This window comes from Trachurus trachurus (assembly GCF_905171665.1).
Source record: "Trachurus trachurus genome assembly, chromosome: 2".
In the NCBI taxonomy this organism is placed as follows: Eukaryota; Metazoa; Chordata; class Actinopteri; order Carangiformes; family Carangidae; genus Trachurus; species Trachurus trachurus.
In genome coordinates, this window is record NC_139914.1 from 8,231,131 (window position 1) to 8,248,162 (window position 17,032).

Here is a 17,032-nt window from a genome sequence, read left to right on the forward strand (position 1 = left end):
TGATCCAGCCTGCAGCTTGTTCAAAGTCAGTCTGGACTGAGACCGCTGCAGAGCCAGTGATGCCAGACCATGTTCCCCCCCGACTCGGTGTCTGAGCAGCAGCATCAGGCTGAGTGTTTTAACTAAATTAGACTGTGTAGAGCCAGAAGTCAGTCTAAATGCAGCATCATTGACTTGAATACAACTCAGGAGGGCAGCACAGGTTGTCCACTATCACCCCAGCTCCTGCATTCAACACCGAAGTGTCCAAAACACTCCACACTCCTCATTATCACCAGCTAGATATAACAGATGCAAAAGATGCAAGATATTTAACTACTGGGTGTCTGACTGAGCATCATTTGGTGTATATAAAGTATCTAAGGTTAATTTATTCTCTACTTCTAATTACAGCCTAAACTGATGTCTAATTAGTGCATGACTGTTTGTTTAGGTCGTCTAATTTGAAACAAAGAAGTTGGGCTATTTTAGCCCAACAAAGAAGTTGGGCTAAAATATAAACCAGCTTTCTCACACCTTTTGTATTAAAAAAAAAAAAAAAAAAACTACAGCAGACTGTATCTGATACTACAGTGTCTGCTGCTGAAGATGCATTCAGAGACACAATAGGCGATAAAAGAGAAAATAAACTAAATGTTGGTGCTCAGCGGGAGCAGCATCTTTATCTTTCTGTTTTCTGAGCCGCCTGCCTGACACATAGCAGAGAGAAAAAGACTAATTTTAGACAAAATGCTCCCAATCGGTTTGGGTCAGTGGAGTGTGTGTTTACAGAAAGTCTCCATTTGCATTTAACTGGTGGCTCAGTGCATGATCTGAACCTGCTGCTGCTGCTGCTGCTGCTGCTGCTGCTGCTGCTGCAGTGTGACCAAACCAATCATTTACCCTCTGAAACGAAGTTGTGTTGGTGTTCAAAGTTTGAAGTGAACAAAAACACCACCTGATGACTTCATTCCTTAAGCAGCAAACCCACTTTATATGCCAATGAGTCTGCACAATGCATCCGCCAGACCCTGTTTAGTGTGCAGTCTCATGTTCTCTGCAGCTCCGAAGAAAAGCCGCTCCCTCGTGCACCAACACTGACATTTATAACAAGTGCAGCTCTACAGCATTTCACATTCCTGACAGCTTCATTCAAACCACCACACCAGACCTGACTGTTCAAATTACAGTTTACCATAAAATGACTGGTAGCTGGTGAGCAATCACACGCCCCGAGCCCTGTGCCGACATATAATCATTTATTTATATATATATGTATATATATATATATATATATATAAACATATAAGCCATAAATCCTTTAATTAACTCATAATTCTGTCATGATTTCGTGGCGCAGAGAACATTGTACACATCTATATTTAGTCATGGTATTGAAAAGGCTAGTGCTGTTACTGGGCTGTGTGTTTGTGTGTGTGTTGCCTCTCGCTCACCTCACCCTCTCCAACCCTCTCATTCTTTCCCTGCAAAAACTCACCAGCAGCTTCTCACAGCCAATGGACGCACGCAGAGTGGCCCTTGTTGCTATGATACCGGGTAGTAATATTTGCATCGAATATTAATTGGGCCCCCTCAGATCCCCGTGTACCGTGGCGGCCGGGGAGCGAGATGTGCCTGCTTCCTGTAATGTGAGTGTGATGTGATTCAGATGTCATCAAGGGGGAAAAAGTAAGAGAGCGAGAACAATGAAACAATAAAGCTTCGTCCTCTGGTTAAAGGGGGACGAACACGGCTCTGTGTCCTTTTGTCTCAAAAAACAAAAACGCAATAGTGCAGTTAATGTGCTTACACACTGATTTGCATGAGGTGCTCTTTTACCTTAAGGAGTGTTTACCTGGGCTCCCAGTTCTCCTATTACTCACCGGCTCCAGAGAATAACACATGTAATCCTGCTGGGTCCCTACACTCAGAAAACTAAAGTGCGATTGCAAACCACAGTTAATAGCAGCTCGGCTGTTTTAGTGCATTTTGGGATCGAAACGGAGACAACAATCTTGTCAGCAATTAAAGACAAAACACACCAGCACTACTTCTTCTTTTATGTGTCTTGTGAAACAACATTTCAGCCTCTGCGTGGTTGAAACGCTGTCATGCTCTCCTCATAACACATCGCACAAATTTGGTGCGAAGGAGAAACAAGCAGGAGGCACAGTGACAGGTAACTCTGTCACTGTGCCACGCAATATATAATCACTTGAGGGGAAAATTAAAGCAATTATAATTTCTTTTTTTTCCCTGGTTTGACAGTGGAAAGCATTTCCAGCCTCTCTGCTGGTTACAGACACTAATAGATGTAGCACCATTAACTAAATGAGCTGACAGATCAGGCCCATTTGTAGCTTGTTTGGCCAAATGTCACAGAATATGAGTTTCTTTTTTTCTTTACAATGAACTCTATTTAGTCTTCACCAGTTTACATTTCAATTATGCTAACATCAACAATGCATGTTAACTCTGAACACTTTCATTTCATATTACTAGTGATCAACTCAAGACAGATAGGCTAAGTATCAGGTGTTGTCCACAGACTATTAATCAAAAGTTTAAAGGTTATAGCTACAACTTTTTCATCAAAATTATAATTTTTTTCAAAGATAATACATCCACAGAACATCTAGAGGGGTGCAGAATAAAAGTATTAAAAGGATACTTCACCCAAAACCGATAATTCACCAATTTTCTACTCAGCCGTCATTCTTTCTTTCTTTTGTTTGTTCGTTATAAAGCCCAAAACAAAAACTACAACTCATTGCTTTTAGCTGGTGATAGATAGACGGTTCAGTATCAACACTCGGGTTAAATCTGTGTATTATGCCTCTCTCGTCATTTTCTAATCCTCCACCTTCATGACTTGTTGATTAAAACACATTTCCACTTGCATAAGCATCAGGATGTTTATAAAGGAGAGTTATGATAGAATATCCTGCAGCCTCAGCTCAGAGCATCCCAGTTCCATAATAAAATATATAAAATGCGATGCATATCCTGGTGTTCCTTGTGAAATCAGTGAAACTTTTCACACTCCCCCCACCGAGCCCACTCATCTGGGCGCCCTCAGTTGAAACTATGAATTAAATTGCCTGCAAAAAAAGCCACATCAAAGCACAATGGGAGAGCTGTAGCCGGGTTCAGAATGAATGGATGGATGGTGGCTGAGCGACAAAAGCAATCAATAAGCAGCGGCTAATGCAGCGCGGCTCATTCCCCAGAAGGAGCTCAGATAATGCAACACATGGATCATCCACCGGCTCCATCTTTACCAGACTGTGGAGGTATTCCTTCAGAGTCGCAGCACTCCAGGTTTCACCGAGTTAAATTTACATCTGTACCAGTTTCTTGCTCTCTGATGTTCACTTTAATTATGCAGAGTTATTCATAATTTGTGACCTCTGTCCATCTGCTGGTTAAAAAAGAAAAAAAGTGCAAGACTAGGTCTCTGGATTTCTCTGACGGAGGGCTGAGATGACTCGAAGCCAAGAAATACACACTCAAATACAGACTCTCTGGTGGCAAAAGGCTGTGTGTAGGCAGAGGGAGAGAGGCGCCAGGTTCGCAAGAGCCCACTTTAGATATTATTAGATAATAGGGACCGTATTTTATGCTTTTTATTACAAGAGTTGGTCCATGAGCCAAGAAGATATATTTGTGGATTTAAAAACCTAAAAACCTTGTCAATGTAGTTTTACATCTCCTCTCTTCAAACAAAGGGAGCTTTGAGCTTCTCTTCTGATTGGCTGACTGTTTTTTTCAAGTGATAAAAGAAAAAATATAGAGCAGCGATGTCTTTGTTGAGACCTCACAAAGCAAACTCAAGTCCTGTTGGCTCAGTCTCTGACTGACTGAGCACTTATTAGTATAAATATAGTAGTATAATCAAACACATAGACATGTACCTTTACACAAGATGGGACCCTTGAGACATAGTCAGCTGAGCAGTTATTTCCCTTAAAGGGATAGTTCAACATTTTGGCAAATTGGCCCATTACCATAATCCCTATAGTTTTAGCAGTAGGTTCGTTACCTTTAATTGTCGGTGCAAGCTGTTTTTAGAACGGTGGAGCAGAGCCGCGAGCTGCTCAGAGCTACGCTGCGGAGGCTAATGGGATTTCTTGGTTTCCTGCATCAAACTCATCAAATACACAATCCAACAACTCCAAAAAGTTGTGACCTGCACATTCACCACGCTATGAGATAATAACGTAACGAGACAGAGACCAAGAAATCCCATTAGCCTCCGTAGCGTAGCTCTGAGCAGCTCACGGCTCTGCTCCGCCGTTCTAAAAATAGCTTGCACCGACAAATAAAGGTAATGAACCTACTGCTAAGACTATAGGGATTATGGCAATGGGCCAATTTGCCAAAATGTTGAACTACCCCTTTAAAAGAACAGAACACACAACATAGAGCCAACCCTGCTCATACGCCTCCCAACTCTTCACCACACACCCCATGAGACAACATGTGTGTTAAGGGCCTCATCCAATTACAGTGATCCAGAGGTGACCTCTGCTCCTCCACTCTGCTGCTTTATATGTCACACACATCAAAAAATGGAGAGAGGGGGAGAGAGAGAGAGAGAGAGAGAGAGAGAGAGAGAGAGAGAGAGAGAGAGAGGAAGGATCAAAAGCATGCTCAAGAACACCACTGGGGAACGGCATTATACACTATTACACCGACAGCTCTGGGAAGCTGAGTGGCCCCCAGCACTGCTCCGCCAGTTCATCAGGCCATCCTGGCAGCCTATGAGCTATAATTGGGCCAGACCTTTGAGATGATGGCAGGCTAACACATCAGTGTCTGCTAAACGCCGGTGTCAACATGCCAAGAGGAGCTGTCTCGCCAGAAAACTCCTGCAGCTGCACTTCGATGTGCGTCGATGTGTACACATTTCATTATGTGAAAGCGCTGTTTATTGACCACAGCTCTGCATTCAACACCACAGCCCCCTCTGGGCTGCTCACTACATATTGTATGAAGCCATACCTGCTTTCCTAACCGGCAGACGGACAGAATCATTTCTATACAAATGCTGTTTAAATAATTTATAAGTTTATAGTAATCAAGAAATCCGCTTAGTGTTTTTTTTTTATCTTTATACAATAGAAAGAGCAGGGTGAGGGAGGAGAAAGTGGGCCAGAGGCCAGCAGCAGGGATGGACATGGAGGGTCTTCACAGCAGGTCAGGAGCAATTATAACTAAAAGTCCTAGAGTGTCTCTGTTATAACTGGCTGAGAGAAAATATCGATAGCATAAAAGGGATTTTGAGGTTAAATTCTACAACAATTTCACAACTACAGTGGTTATGTGGTTCTTTAGCTGCTAAGGAGAAGTGCAATTGAATGTGAGAGGATGATAAATCACTCAAAAGTCCCCCTCACACTCAAAAGCCCCCCTCACTTCTAAAATGATGGCTACGCCCCTGTATTCTTATATTTTACACTTTAAGACACAGTAAGACATTTCACTGTGCATTGTAGTATGTATAATTGTGTAACTGGAGATCACAGTGTTAATATACAGTAGAACTTAGACCTGCTTCATAATCAAGAGGACATGGACATGCTGATGTGGGGCTTCATGTACCACATGCACCAACACAGTCAGGAGGATGGTAGGCTACTGTACTGCATATGAAACTCACGCGGCTCGGCTTTGGAAGGTGAGGTGTGATTGAGTTTCTCCAGCGAGTCGCTGCTGCCTTCGTCCAGGATGTAATCGAAGTTGAGGATGAACATCATGACCACGCCCTCCTCGTTCTTCACTGGGATGATGTGGGTGGCGCAGAGGAAGTCTGAACCTGTCCAAGGAGGAAATAACACACAAAAAAAATGACTGATTTGTTAAGTGACGCCGCTGAAATCACAAAACCCCATCAATCTTAAGAGGAGAAGTGTGCCTGATTTAAAATTCATAACTTTTCTATGCAAAACAAAGAGGATCAAACCCGATCAAAGGCTCGGCAGCTTTTCAGATACAGTACAGTTTGACCCTGGAGCTTTCCATTAACACTCTTTGAGATTCAAACATCTTACTCTAGATAAAGCTCTCAGAGTGTACTGTGTGTGTCTGTGTGTGTGTGAGAGAGACGAGGGTGAAAAGGTCGAGAGGTCCACTGAGAGAAGAGCTTGTGGAGCTGAATGATTTCATTTATCCAGACATTTATCCCCCTGCAGTGTCCTGCTGATCTGTACTTCACCTCCAGCTAACATTAGTGTAGTGTATCACCCAGATTCATTAGCATGGATCACTGAGGCCAAGTGACATGATAATGAGGGGTGTGCGTCCATGACTGTTGTTTTTAACCATGTGCAAGATGACACAACATCGAGCGTGCTGCGTGGCTCCCATTTGGCAAAAACCAATCAAAACACATCCATCACATTCACTGAGGACATCATGACAAGCTGTGATTAAGTAGCTGCTGCAAACAAGTCAACTACTGTACTAGAGCTCATTTATATACCATCATCTGTGAATTAAAGGGGAATTACGCCCCTTTTTAAGTCTGCACGTATGTTAAAAATAAATAGATAAATAAAAAAACACGATAGTAATCGGTCAAAGAAATTGTTATCAGTTAGTTGGTGAGTGGGTGAGCGAGTGAGCACTGCAATCGATGTCACGGTTTAACCCCAACACTACACACTGAGCCTTCAAGGTAAAAACAATCTTGCGTAGTTTCCCTTTAACCAACACACAGAATATAAAGAATAATGAAAAGTTGTGGGAGTCAGCCGTCGGCCACGACTGACACGCAGAGATACTGGCTCAAAAAATATATAAAATATATATTTATCAGCAAATTGGCTAAAGACTTCGACCTATCAACACATTTTTTAAGGGATTCATCAATGTATCGATCGATATCTGCAAACTGCGCCCCCACAAAAAAAAGAAATATAGAAGATATTACTTTTTTGTATTAGAAACTTCTAATTCCTCCATTAAAAAACAAAAAGATGCACCACACCAGCCTTAAGTGTTTCTAAATGACTCTCAATCAATTATTAGAGTCGCTTTCGGTTACGCGGTGGGAGGTAAATTAATGCAACACTAGTTGGGTCTAAATGTCCCTCATTTATCAAACAGCAGACAAGGAGTTAACAGAGGAGAAGAGGCGCTGCACTGTTTATAGCAGCTGCAAATATAAGTCTCATGGCAGTAGATAAGGTTCACTCTGACTGTATTGATGAGTTTAGGACGAAGCAGTGACATCACACCTTGGCAGCGTTGGCTAAATGAGCTGTGCAGAGGCTATAGGACCGGGATTACTCGTGGAGAAAATGAAACGTATATTAAGTTTTTAAATAATGAAGGCGGAAGATGCTCAGCCCTCACATTAGGCTGTAAAGTCCTGCTGTCACCACCGGGCTATTTATAGCTCGCCCAGCAGGCACCCGGCCTACGGCGTTTCTTTTCTGGGCGAAACACTGAGAGACACACAGACACACTCGCTGCATAAACACACATTAGAAACTGAAATTCTGATGCATACACACACACATAGTATATATATATATATATACAGAAAGCTGCCACACACAGAAACAGAACAATGGCAGGATGCTCGTCGTTTCGCTCTCAATTCTTATTGTGACGCAAAAATAAAAAAGCAAATGCTTCACCGCACTGGGGTTTGATTTATGTATCGGGGAGCCCTGATTCCACTGGGCTAAGCAGTACGCTGCCCCTAATAGTACATCAGTGTCACCACGAGTGGATGGAGCCATTAATTTCAGTCAGAGGGAGTAAGGAAGGAGGAGGAGGAGGGGGTGAAGCAGTGTCACGCCTCCTCTGCCTTCAGTAACAGTATGCAAAAGAAGTCCGTCCTGCAGGAGTGGCCTTGCTCATGTGTTGTTGTTTTATTGTTTGAAGGTGTGGTAGCTCCGTAGGATTCAGAGTGGAGCCGACACGGCCTTGAATGTCACAACTGAGGATTTAAAAAGAGAGAAAATGAGAAATTAACCAGCTCCAACTTACATTTTGGTAGAAAAAAAACAGACTTTTTTTTATCTCATCGAGCATCGAGCCCCTTGTTTTAAAAATACACATGAAAATACAAATGTGTCTGTCTCCATGGAAACAAGCGAGCTGCTCCAGAGGAGAGCTCGACAGCAAAGTGGGAACATTTCATTTCCAAACTGTACTTTTCCTTTCCAAAGTTTGTTAACTTTGTAGGATATACAGAGGTAAAACATCGCAACTGCAGCGAGTGTGTAACTACATCAGAGGTCATTTACCCTGCAGCACGCACACACATACACACATACACACATGCAACACAATCTCTTCTAAAGATATAGAATTTGCCATGTGTGAAAGTTACATACTCATGTTGCGGAAAACATCTTAATAATGAAACTTGTTCTTCTGCACTGAAACAAAGGGAAACATTTAGACTATTTATTTATAAGTTATTCTGCTTTTATTCTACTTGAGATATAGTATAACGAGTTTGACAGCCCATAATGTAGCCTACCTCCTCCCATCACATTCACATTTATCATTTAGAGAAATAAACTGTGCGTAGCGTAGTACAGAAGGTCCACATGCATGTTACAGCAGGGCCTCCGGAGGGGACATACCCAGCTCTGTAGAGCCCTCAGTGTGTGTGTGTGTGTGTGTGTGTGTACTCTAAAAATAAACCACTTGGAATCCATAGGCATTTATAATTCATAGGAGCTAAGTATTATGTTCTAGAAAGCATAATGGTCGGGCTTGTTTAGGCTGTAGAAGAATGAGAGGAGGCTGGTTGTTTCTGCGTGTGCGTGCGTATGTGTGTGTGTGAAGGACACGATAGGGTCACACAAAACAGACCCATAGAGACCGATAAAAATAAAAAAAATTCATTCACATGTTGTGTGGGTAGAGAGAGTGGATGATGTGCACGGAATATGCAGGGCTTGCATGATTTCATAATACCCACATTTTCGTAGCAAAAATGTCACATATACGTATCTTCGCAGAAAGTTGAAAAATGTTGCAAACCCCGCGAAGAAAACATGATGAAGTCTGCAAATCAGCAAATAGCTACCTGTGTAAAACAGGAAGCACACATTGTATTTTATTGTTTAATTTATTCATTTTTACAGAAGTTGTAGCGTTTTCTTTTTGTAAAGCTACAGAACTTGTTTGACTCATCAACGTTTTGTAAGTTTGAGTGACGTGTTTAGTAAGGTCTGATTTTTGCAAATTCACATAAAATTGCATAAATATGTTGCATATTCCATTGCCTTTTTTAAGAAAACATGCAGCATAATCAAGGATTTTTGCCCGCAACGATCAATTTTTCTGGAAGGACTGTTTATGGGGATGAATGGGAGGTTATTGTGCTCGGTGTGTGTTTGTACGTCAGACTACAGACGGCCTCTGTCACACTATTACAGTCATTGATCTGTGGGTTCAACACAGAAGAGAAAAGTGATTCTTCATCTGAGGTCGGGTGAGCTGCATCCTGCTCTCATCCTCTTCCTTATCTGGCTTCCTCTTGGCCTAATATTCACTAATATCAGATTATACTGTATGATATCTATTGTGAGCCCACTCTCTTCTTTTGCAAACCAACTCCAGAACAGAGATCAGACTCACACCGTGTAAATCTTCAAAGACAAACTGTACATGAAGTGTGACGAGGCGCAGCAGAATGAAGCTGACTCAGAGTTAAAAGCTACTTGTTAATATCATTCATCTTCTTTCCCCCATCATCACTCACTTCTTCTCACTCACTATTTTTCTCCTCCATGTCCTTGTCTGTCTTTCCCTCCCTCTGCGCTCTCTCTCTCTCTCTCTCTCTCCTCCTGGCTCTCTTGTTTTCTCCCTCTCTCTTCGTCCCTCCCTGAGAAATGACAGAGCGGCCGGCTCCTCTGCAGGAAGGCCACCTGACGTGTTAGAAGTGGACAGATCAAACAGATCCCGGTGCTGCTGCTGCGGCTGCTGATGCTGATGCAAATTTCTGCCTGTCTGCCTGCATATCCAGCCTCAGCAGAGGGTCAAAGACACACACACACACACACACACACACACACACACACACACACACACACACACACACACACACACACACACACATACAAACACACAAACACAGCCATGCAAACAGAAATAACATTTACATTTCTCAGTCGCACACTGGCATTGAGAAAGACAGCCATGCACACTCACACACACACACACACACTAATGAGGTTCACAGATCTCTGAAGCAGCCAAAGACGGATTCTGGCTCTCTCTCTCTCTCTCTCACACACACACACACACACATAGAAACGCACAAACACACAGCCTGCCGGCAGCATTAATTAGCAGAATGTTCTCTGTCCAACTAAATCTAATAAGCAGGCGATGGAGCTGGTTTACACGCTGCAGTGTAATGAGCGAACGCACCTTTGAAAGGCACTAAAACAACTTAAGTCTCTGACCTGAATATTTATACAGGAGCTGCACAGACAAACATAGTTAATGTGATACATCAGGTGCCAGAGCTCGTCTCCGTTAGTCAGACATTTAGGAAAAACAAACCATCACTTCACTTTTTTTCTTTTAAAAAGGAGGATCGTAAAATAGCATGACTCAGCAATCTCCTCCTCCTCCTCCTCCTCCTCCTCCTCCTCCTCCTCCTCCCCTGACTCAAATCTACAGTCATGCCTGGTTGGACTAAAACAGAAGAAGAGAAACAATCTGTTCTCTTCTGGTCTCTGAGGGTGGCAGAGAGAGGAAGGAGGCGCTGACTTGCAGTTTGGGAAGAAAACGGCGAAGAATCTGAAACTTTGCCGAGGTGAAAGTTGCTAAATGTCACTCCGTCCGTGTACAAACAGGATGTTTATGCGCTGCTGCTACAGTATAGCACATTGTTGCAGTGCGTGTGCTGTGTCAAAGTCAAGCCACCAGCCTTAAGCCAGAGTGGAAACGCGGGTCTTATCCTTTTAAACATTTTCCACTCGGCTTCATTTCCTCACAGCCCACCTGGATTAACAGGACTACCTGGTAATCTGTTGCTACACAGATGGCTCGGCAGGATGACGGCGCAGTATGGCATCCAGCGCGTACACAGAATATGCCAGATCGCAGCGTGTTAAAAGGGGGGGCGGAGGGCTCTTTAATGTTTCCACACCAAAGCTGTGTGTTATTGTTCACGTCTTTTGCACAAGGAGGGGGGGGCAGGGTCTTCTTCAAACACAAAGTCACCTCCACGCCAGTCGACTCATCCAAACCAAACACATTAGTCATGGAATAAACACAATTATCCGCGCAGGCAGATGGATGAATGTAGCAGCACATCCCAAAAAGAAAGAAAAAAAAAACACAGGCCGAGACAAAAGTCGATCATTTGCATAAGAAACATTAATGAAGGCGATGTAACTACGGTAACTCTCTCTGTGTTCGACCTTGAGGTGTTGGACCGAGGTTCAGATGAGGACGGCCTCATGTTGCACATGACACACCACGGACCAACTGCTCCCACAGAGCCGCGTCTTCATTAAAGAGAGCTATCCAATATACACCCCCCCCTTATGAAAACACTACCCTGCTCCCTTCAGCCTCCTGCCACCTCCCATTCATTTCCTTAACGTTATATTAATTACACTCTATCAGAGCTCAGCACTCCTCTGTGGCTCAGGTGATGCACTGACTCCTCTCGCACTTTCCTCTCACTTTCATTTCATTCATCATCACCGTGATGACAGATTTGTTTCTGAGGTTCAGGTAAAAGCTTTCAACTTCGGCTCTTTCAATAATAAGATAAATTCTTTTTTTTTCTTATCAATTTTATTAATCTCATTTAATCTCTCTTTAATCTCATTAAAAAAGAAAAACTGAACATATCACGTGAACACAAGTTCTCATAAGTTTCTTTTATTCATCTCTGGGATGGTTCTACACCTTCATTTGAGTCCAGATGTGTTGAATTAAATAGTTTTGACATGATCTGGAAATGCACATCTGTCTAAACAAGACAGTATAGAAACAATTGTACCACTCTGACTCCATCGTGGATCGTAACCCTTGTTATTTACAGTATTAAATACACAGTGGTAACCCTGAATTATCTTCTTTATGACGACACCACCAGTAATGCCATTTTTAGGTGATGGTTCATTGGTATAGGAAGAGAATTAAAGGGGGGTGGGGGTTTAATTCATAATAGGCCTGCACGATATCAGCAAAATGTCCGATGTGCGACGACACTGTTTTGTCACTTACGATAAATAAGCAAACTCCAAACATTATAAGTTGGCTAAACAGGAGAAGTCGTGTCAGAATAAATATGACAATCGATGCCGCGTGGATGCGTGGCATCGATGGTGTATTAGCGCGAATGAACTGAAGGCATGGTGCCTGTAAATAAAACATACTCATCACATTTCAGACAACTTTTTGCAACGTTTTTATCGTGCATGTGTGACCGATGTTGTTCTGGCCTGCCCTGAGTGGGTTTCGAACCCGGGGACGCTAGCCTTTTCGCCAAGAGGTCAATGACCGCTTGGCAAGTGGATTAGCACGTCTTTTATGGGTGAGTGAGTTTAACTTCAGTACCGCTAACCGCCACACGCTGTCACTTCTCCTTATTGGTACCTCATAACTGTGACTAAACCGGCGGACCTCCATTACACATGTTGATATCGTGAAGACCATGAAAATAAGATGAACTGGTCGGCCCTAATCCATAACAACACTGTACATACAGCTGCACATACCAGTCTTCAGATCCAGGATCTGTTCTCTGGCCCCATCACTCCGCTAACTTTGGTACAAATTGGTTCAGTGCATCGTTTTACATAATCCTGCTGACAACTGAGTTACTTTCCACCACCGACTGCTGCTTTTTATTTAGTGAATCCAGGCCACATCACAGTGTTGGACAGAGAGGACAGGACTCTGCACACGGCGGGCAACCACCTCCATCACACACCAGATTTCTTTGTTACGTTGTTAACAAGTACATTTTGCCCCCACACGACGAGGAAACTTCAATAATTGAACAACAGGGATTGCTGAATGTGTGTGTGTGTGTGTTTGAACATAGGCAGCACAGTGAGAGGAGTTTTAGTTTCAAGATGCTGGAAATTTCATTAGATTCTATTTCCACTATCAATAATTAAGACAGTGGAGCTCGACATGCGCTCGTTCACGGTGGAAGTGCAGACCACGGACCACGGACATACTCAATGGATCCATCTGAGCTTTTTCTCTCTCTGTCTCTCTCCTCGTCCAGCACTTTCCAATAACTTCAAAAAGGACAAAAGGCTAAAATACCAAACTCACAACAACAATGGCGGATCCAGATGTGGTTCTCTCTGCTCTTGAATCTCAGCTGCATCATCTTCTTCACAGTAATTCCCTATTATTTGGAAGGTATTTTGGACAGCCAATCAGCTGGAAGCATCCACACCAATGCCCGCCAATCACTGACTCGTCCTTGCGTACAATCGCCCGTACAGTACAGGCCACAGTGAGGAGACACAATAAAAACGACTCAACAGCATTTCTAAAATTCAATCAGACCTCTCCACACACACACACGTAGCAGTTTAACAGCTGCTGACTGGTTGTGTGTGACAGTGATTGTGTGTGAGTGGCATATGGGAATCCTGATAGCACTCATTTGCAGTCAAAATCATTTTAAATTGCAGCCTGTGCTTGTTTCCCCGGCCTCACAGACACCGTGTGTGTGTGTCATTAGGTGAGTGAGTGCATGTGTGTGTAATGTGAGTGACACTGATGTGAGCTGAGCCTCCTGCAGCAGGGAGCTGTTGGTTGGTGCTACGCTGCTGGAGGGGTTACGGTGACACCCCCTCCTCTCTCTCTCTGCAGCTCAGCAGGGAGCTTCTCCAGCTTGGCAAAGCTAATTGTCATCAAATCAACCTCTGTTACGCTGCGCCCGTGTGTCGGCTTGTCACAGCCAATCACTGCTGCAGCGTCGCTGTCCTCACCTCCGTGACTCTACATCAGGAGGGCGAGCCAGACATCTTCATATTGTGGGTGATGACTCGAGGAATGTGCGGCCACAGAAAGTCCTGTTTCAGCAGCTCACTTGAGTCGACACACAAGCTCATTAAGGTGGACAAATGAAAAGTTAAAGAGGAGAAGTGACCTTCTCTCAGAGCAAGGGAGGAAGGCTTATGTTTTTGTGCGCCGTTCTGGGGAAATGTGATCCTTTCCCCTTCTCCCTCGGGAACATTCGGTCGTACTAAGAGCTGTTTAACTCTGATGCCGGCGCTCTAATCCAGGAGGGAAAATGCTACCTTATCCCCAGGGTTACAATATCATCAGCGGCATCAGTGCGGCCTGGCTGGCAGTTCGACAGACCACGCCGTCACACAGAGAGGTCACATGTCAGGAAACTTTGTCCGTCAACAAAGCCCCAAAACATCTGGCTCCCTGGTCCTGTGAAAACTGTGAACAACAAACAAAAATATAACAACTACAAAAAAATTTAGATTTTTTGACACTTAAGGGATATTTCAACATTTTGGCAAATTGGCCCATTGCCATAATCCCTATTGTCATAGCAGTAGGTTCGTTACCTTTAATTGTCGGTGCAAGCTGTTTTTAGAACGGCGGAGCAGAGCCGTGAGCTGCTCAGAGCTACGCTACGGGGCTAATGGGATTTCTTGGTTTCTCTCATCAAACTCATCAAATACACAATCCAACAACTCCAAAACTCTCTGGTGGACAAGTTATGACCTGCACATTCACCAACAGAACGTTACAAGACAGAGTTGAGCATACATTTGCATAAATATCCTGCATATTCCATCACATTTTTTTTTAGAAAACGTGCCGCTTAATCAAGGATCTTTGCCCGCACAAAATAACTCATTTTTCTGGAAGGACTGTGAAAACAGCAATGAAAGTAATTGGGTCGAATAATCAGCTTCTGCCCTTGCAGTCTGTTTATGAGAGTCCTGTAATCAGAACCCTGCAGGACCCGTCTCATGTGTTGTTTTCTGAATATGAACTGCTACCTTCAGGTAAAACGCTATAGAGCCATCCGTTGTAAAATCAACCACTTTAAATTATCCTTTCTCCCCACATCCATCTCTCTTACTCTGTAACTCAGTGGAAAATGGTTGGTTGCTTATTAATTTTTATATATGCTTTCATAAATCCAGTCATCAATATGTTTCCTCGGCTTAATAACGTTACAACGACCAATTACAACAAAATACAAGCATGAATGAACCGTAAGAAATTGGTTATAGGTAAAAAAGAAAAAAAGAAAAAAGAAAATCCATATTATAGTGTACATCTCTATTCCCATATGCCACTGTGTAAGTGAACAGGCTGGACTGATGGGACCGGTGGGCGTGGCAGTGATCCACTGCAGCCTCTTGGAGGACATGAGCACCAGATCCCAGATAAAAATAATCAATAATGGAAAAGGACACGACTGGGGAGAGATCCTGGCACCGAGTCCAACTGACGATCGAATATATTTTGGGAAATGCAAACTTCAAGGTCGCTGCTGTTCTTGTTCTGGTGTCTGTTTAAAAGGCACTAAGCCGGACGAGCAGCAGAACTCATTGAATTTCAATCACTGTAATGTCAATATAATAAAATAGGATAGGATAGGATGATTCAAAACGATATAAAAAATTAAAATAAAAACATAGATATATTTAAATGTCTAGACTTCACACACGCTGCGGCGAATAAATGGTAATTTCAGCCTTAGAAACAGAGGATGAGTCACGGTGAGGAGCTGAATTTAGTCATCGCTTATTTGTCCTTGATTATGCTGATGTTGTTTCTCATCAGCCTCACTGTCTGGATTTAATGTACTCTGCTGCATTTTTTTTATTTTCTACCTATTCATCATTTCACTTGTCATTGAGCTCCATCTCCGTGTAAACAGGAACGCAGCAACAGTTTGTTTGCTAAGCTTATAGCCTAAGGAATTAGGACGAATTACAATTAAATGCGTGAAAGTGAAATTCGATTATATATCTTTTATTTTCCTTTCTATGCATTTTTAGTTGTGTATTACTGTATGTACGAAGAGTGGGAGTGTGTAGGCCCCATCGTCAATACAAAAAAAAGGCGTTGAAATCCCATTAATGTGTAAAATAAACTGTCATGTGCATTTGTGGCGGTGAAGGAGAAGAGGATCTGAGGTCACAGAGGGATGGGAAGCTATTCTTGGAAAAACAAGTCAACACCCAGGAATAATAATAATCTGTGGGGTTACCTAGGAGACCACGGATGCAAATTAACTACCAATATGTAGACGTGACAGATGGCGCAGCGAGCTCCTGTAGATGCCACAAACTAAAGTGACTTGGATGTGTAAATAATAAAGTTAATACATGAATATAAAGACAGATGTCTGCTTGTTAAGTTTAGACTCTAATGATAGTTGAGACTTTTTCGCTTTTCTCAACATTAAGCATTTTTAAATAGAAGAAAACAGCAATGAAATCATGTGAATCAATAACAACTGCAACAAAGTAGATTTCCTCTTCTGAGACTACGAGCCTTGGTCTATAGATTTGACTGTTTTCTGAACAAATGCAATAAAATAAAGGAGATTTCAGCTATACACCCCTGTAGGGTTGGATAGTGGGCGGGGCTTGGGGCATGGCTGCTTTGCTTTGTGACATCACAAAGTTACAGAGGTCCTGACAGCTTGTCTGAACAGAACCGCAGCATGTTGCAATAAATTTAACATCACTAAATATCTATAAAGACATGAGTATGACTACCCAGATCCAGAGAACAACTTCTCCTCAGAGCAAACTGTTTGCCTGAAGAAGGTCACAGCACTGAAACGTTGCCACCTTTAATTTTTCTATGCACGTATTGCAGTGTGCAGGAGTCTCTATATTCTACAAATAAATTGCACAAAGTGTGGTGATACTCTGCAAAGTCCAAATCCAAACAGGCTGAAGCAAAGGCAATTACAGTAACAACAGGGCGAGGTGTGAAGTGCTCCTACAGGCCAGAAGCTGAAAGCTGATGAAAGACCACGTTAAAAGCTTCACAGGCTCCGGTTCCTGTCTGATCGCTGCGCCGCAAAAAACCTCAATTACTT

At 42.9% G+C, this 17,032-nt stretch overlaps 1 protein-coding gene across 1 annotated transcript in view; it reads right to left on the minus strand.

Moving 5' to 3' along the window:
* Positions 1 to 17,032, minus strand: part of LOC311000293 (voltage-gated inwardly rectifying potassium channel KCNH7-like) — a gene marked incomplete at both ends in the record, with an annotated part of 73,447 nt that overhangs the window by 43,036 nt on the left and 13,379 nt on the right. The window contains one exon of the mRNA XM_083990971.1: positions 5,642 to 5,797. Coding sequence (XP_083847097.1) covers positions 5,642 to 5,797 — 156 coding nt within the window. The remainder of the gene's footprint in view (positions 1 to 5,641; positions 5,798 to 17,032) is intronic.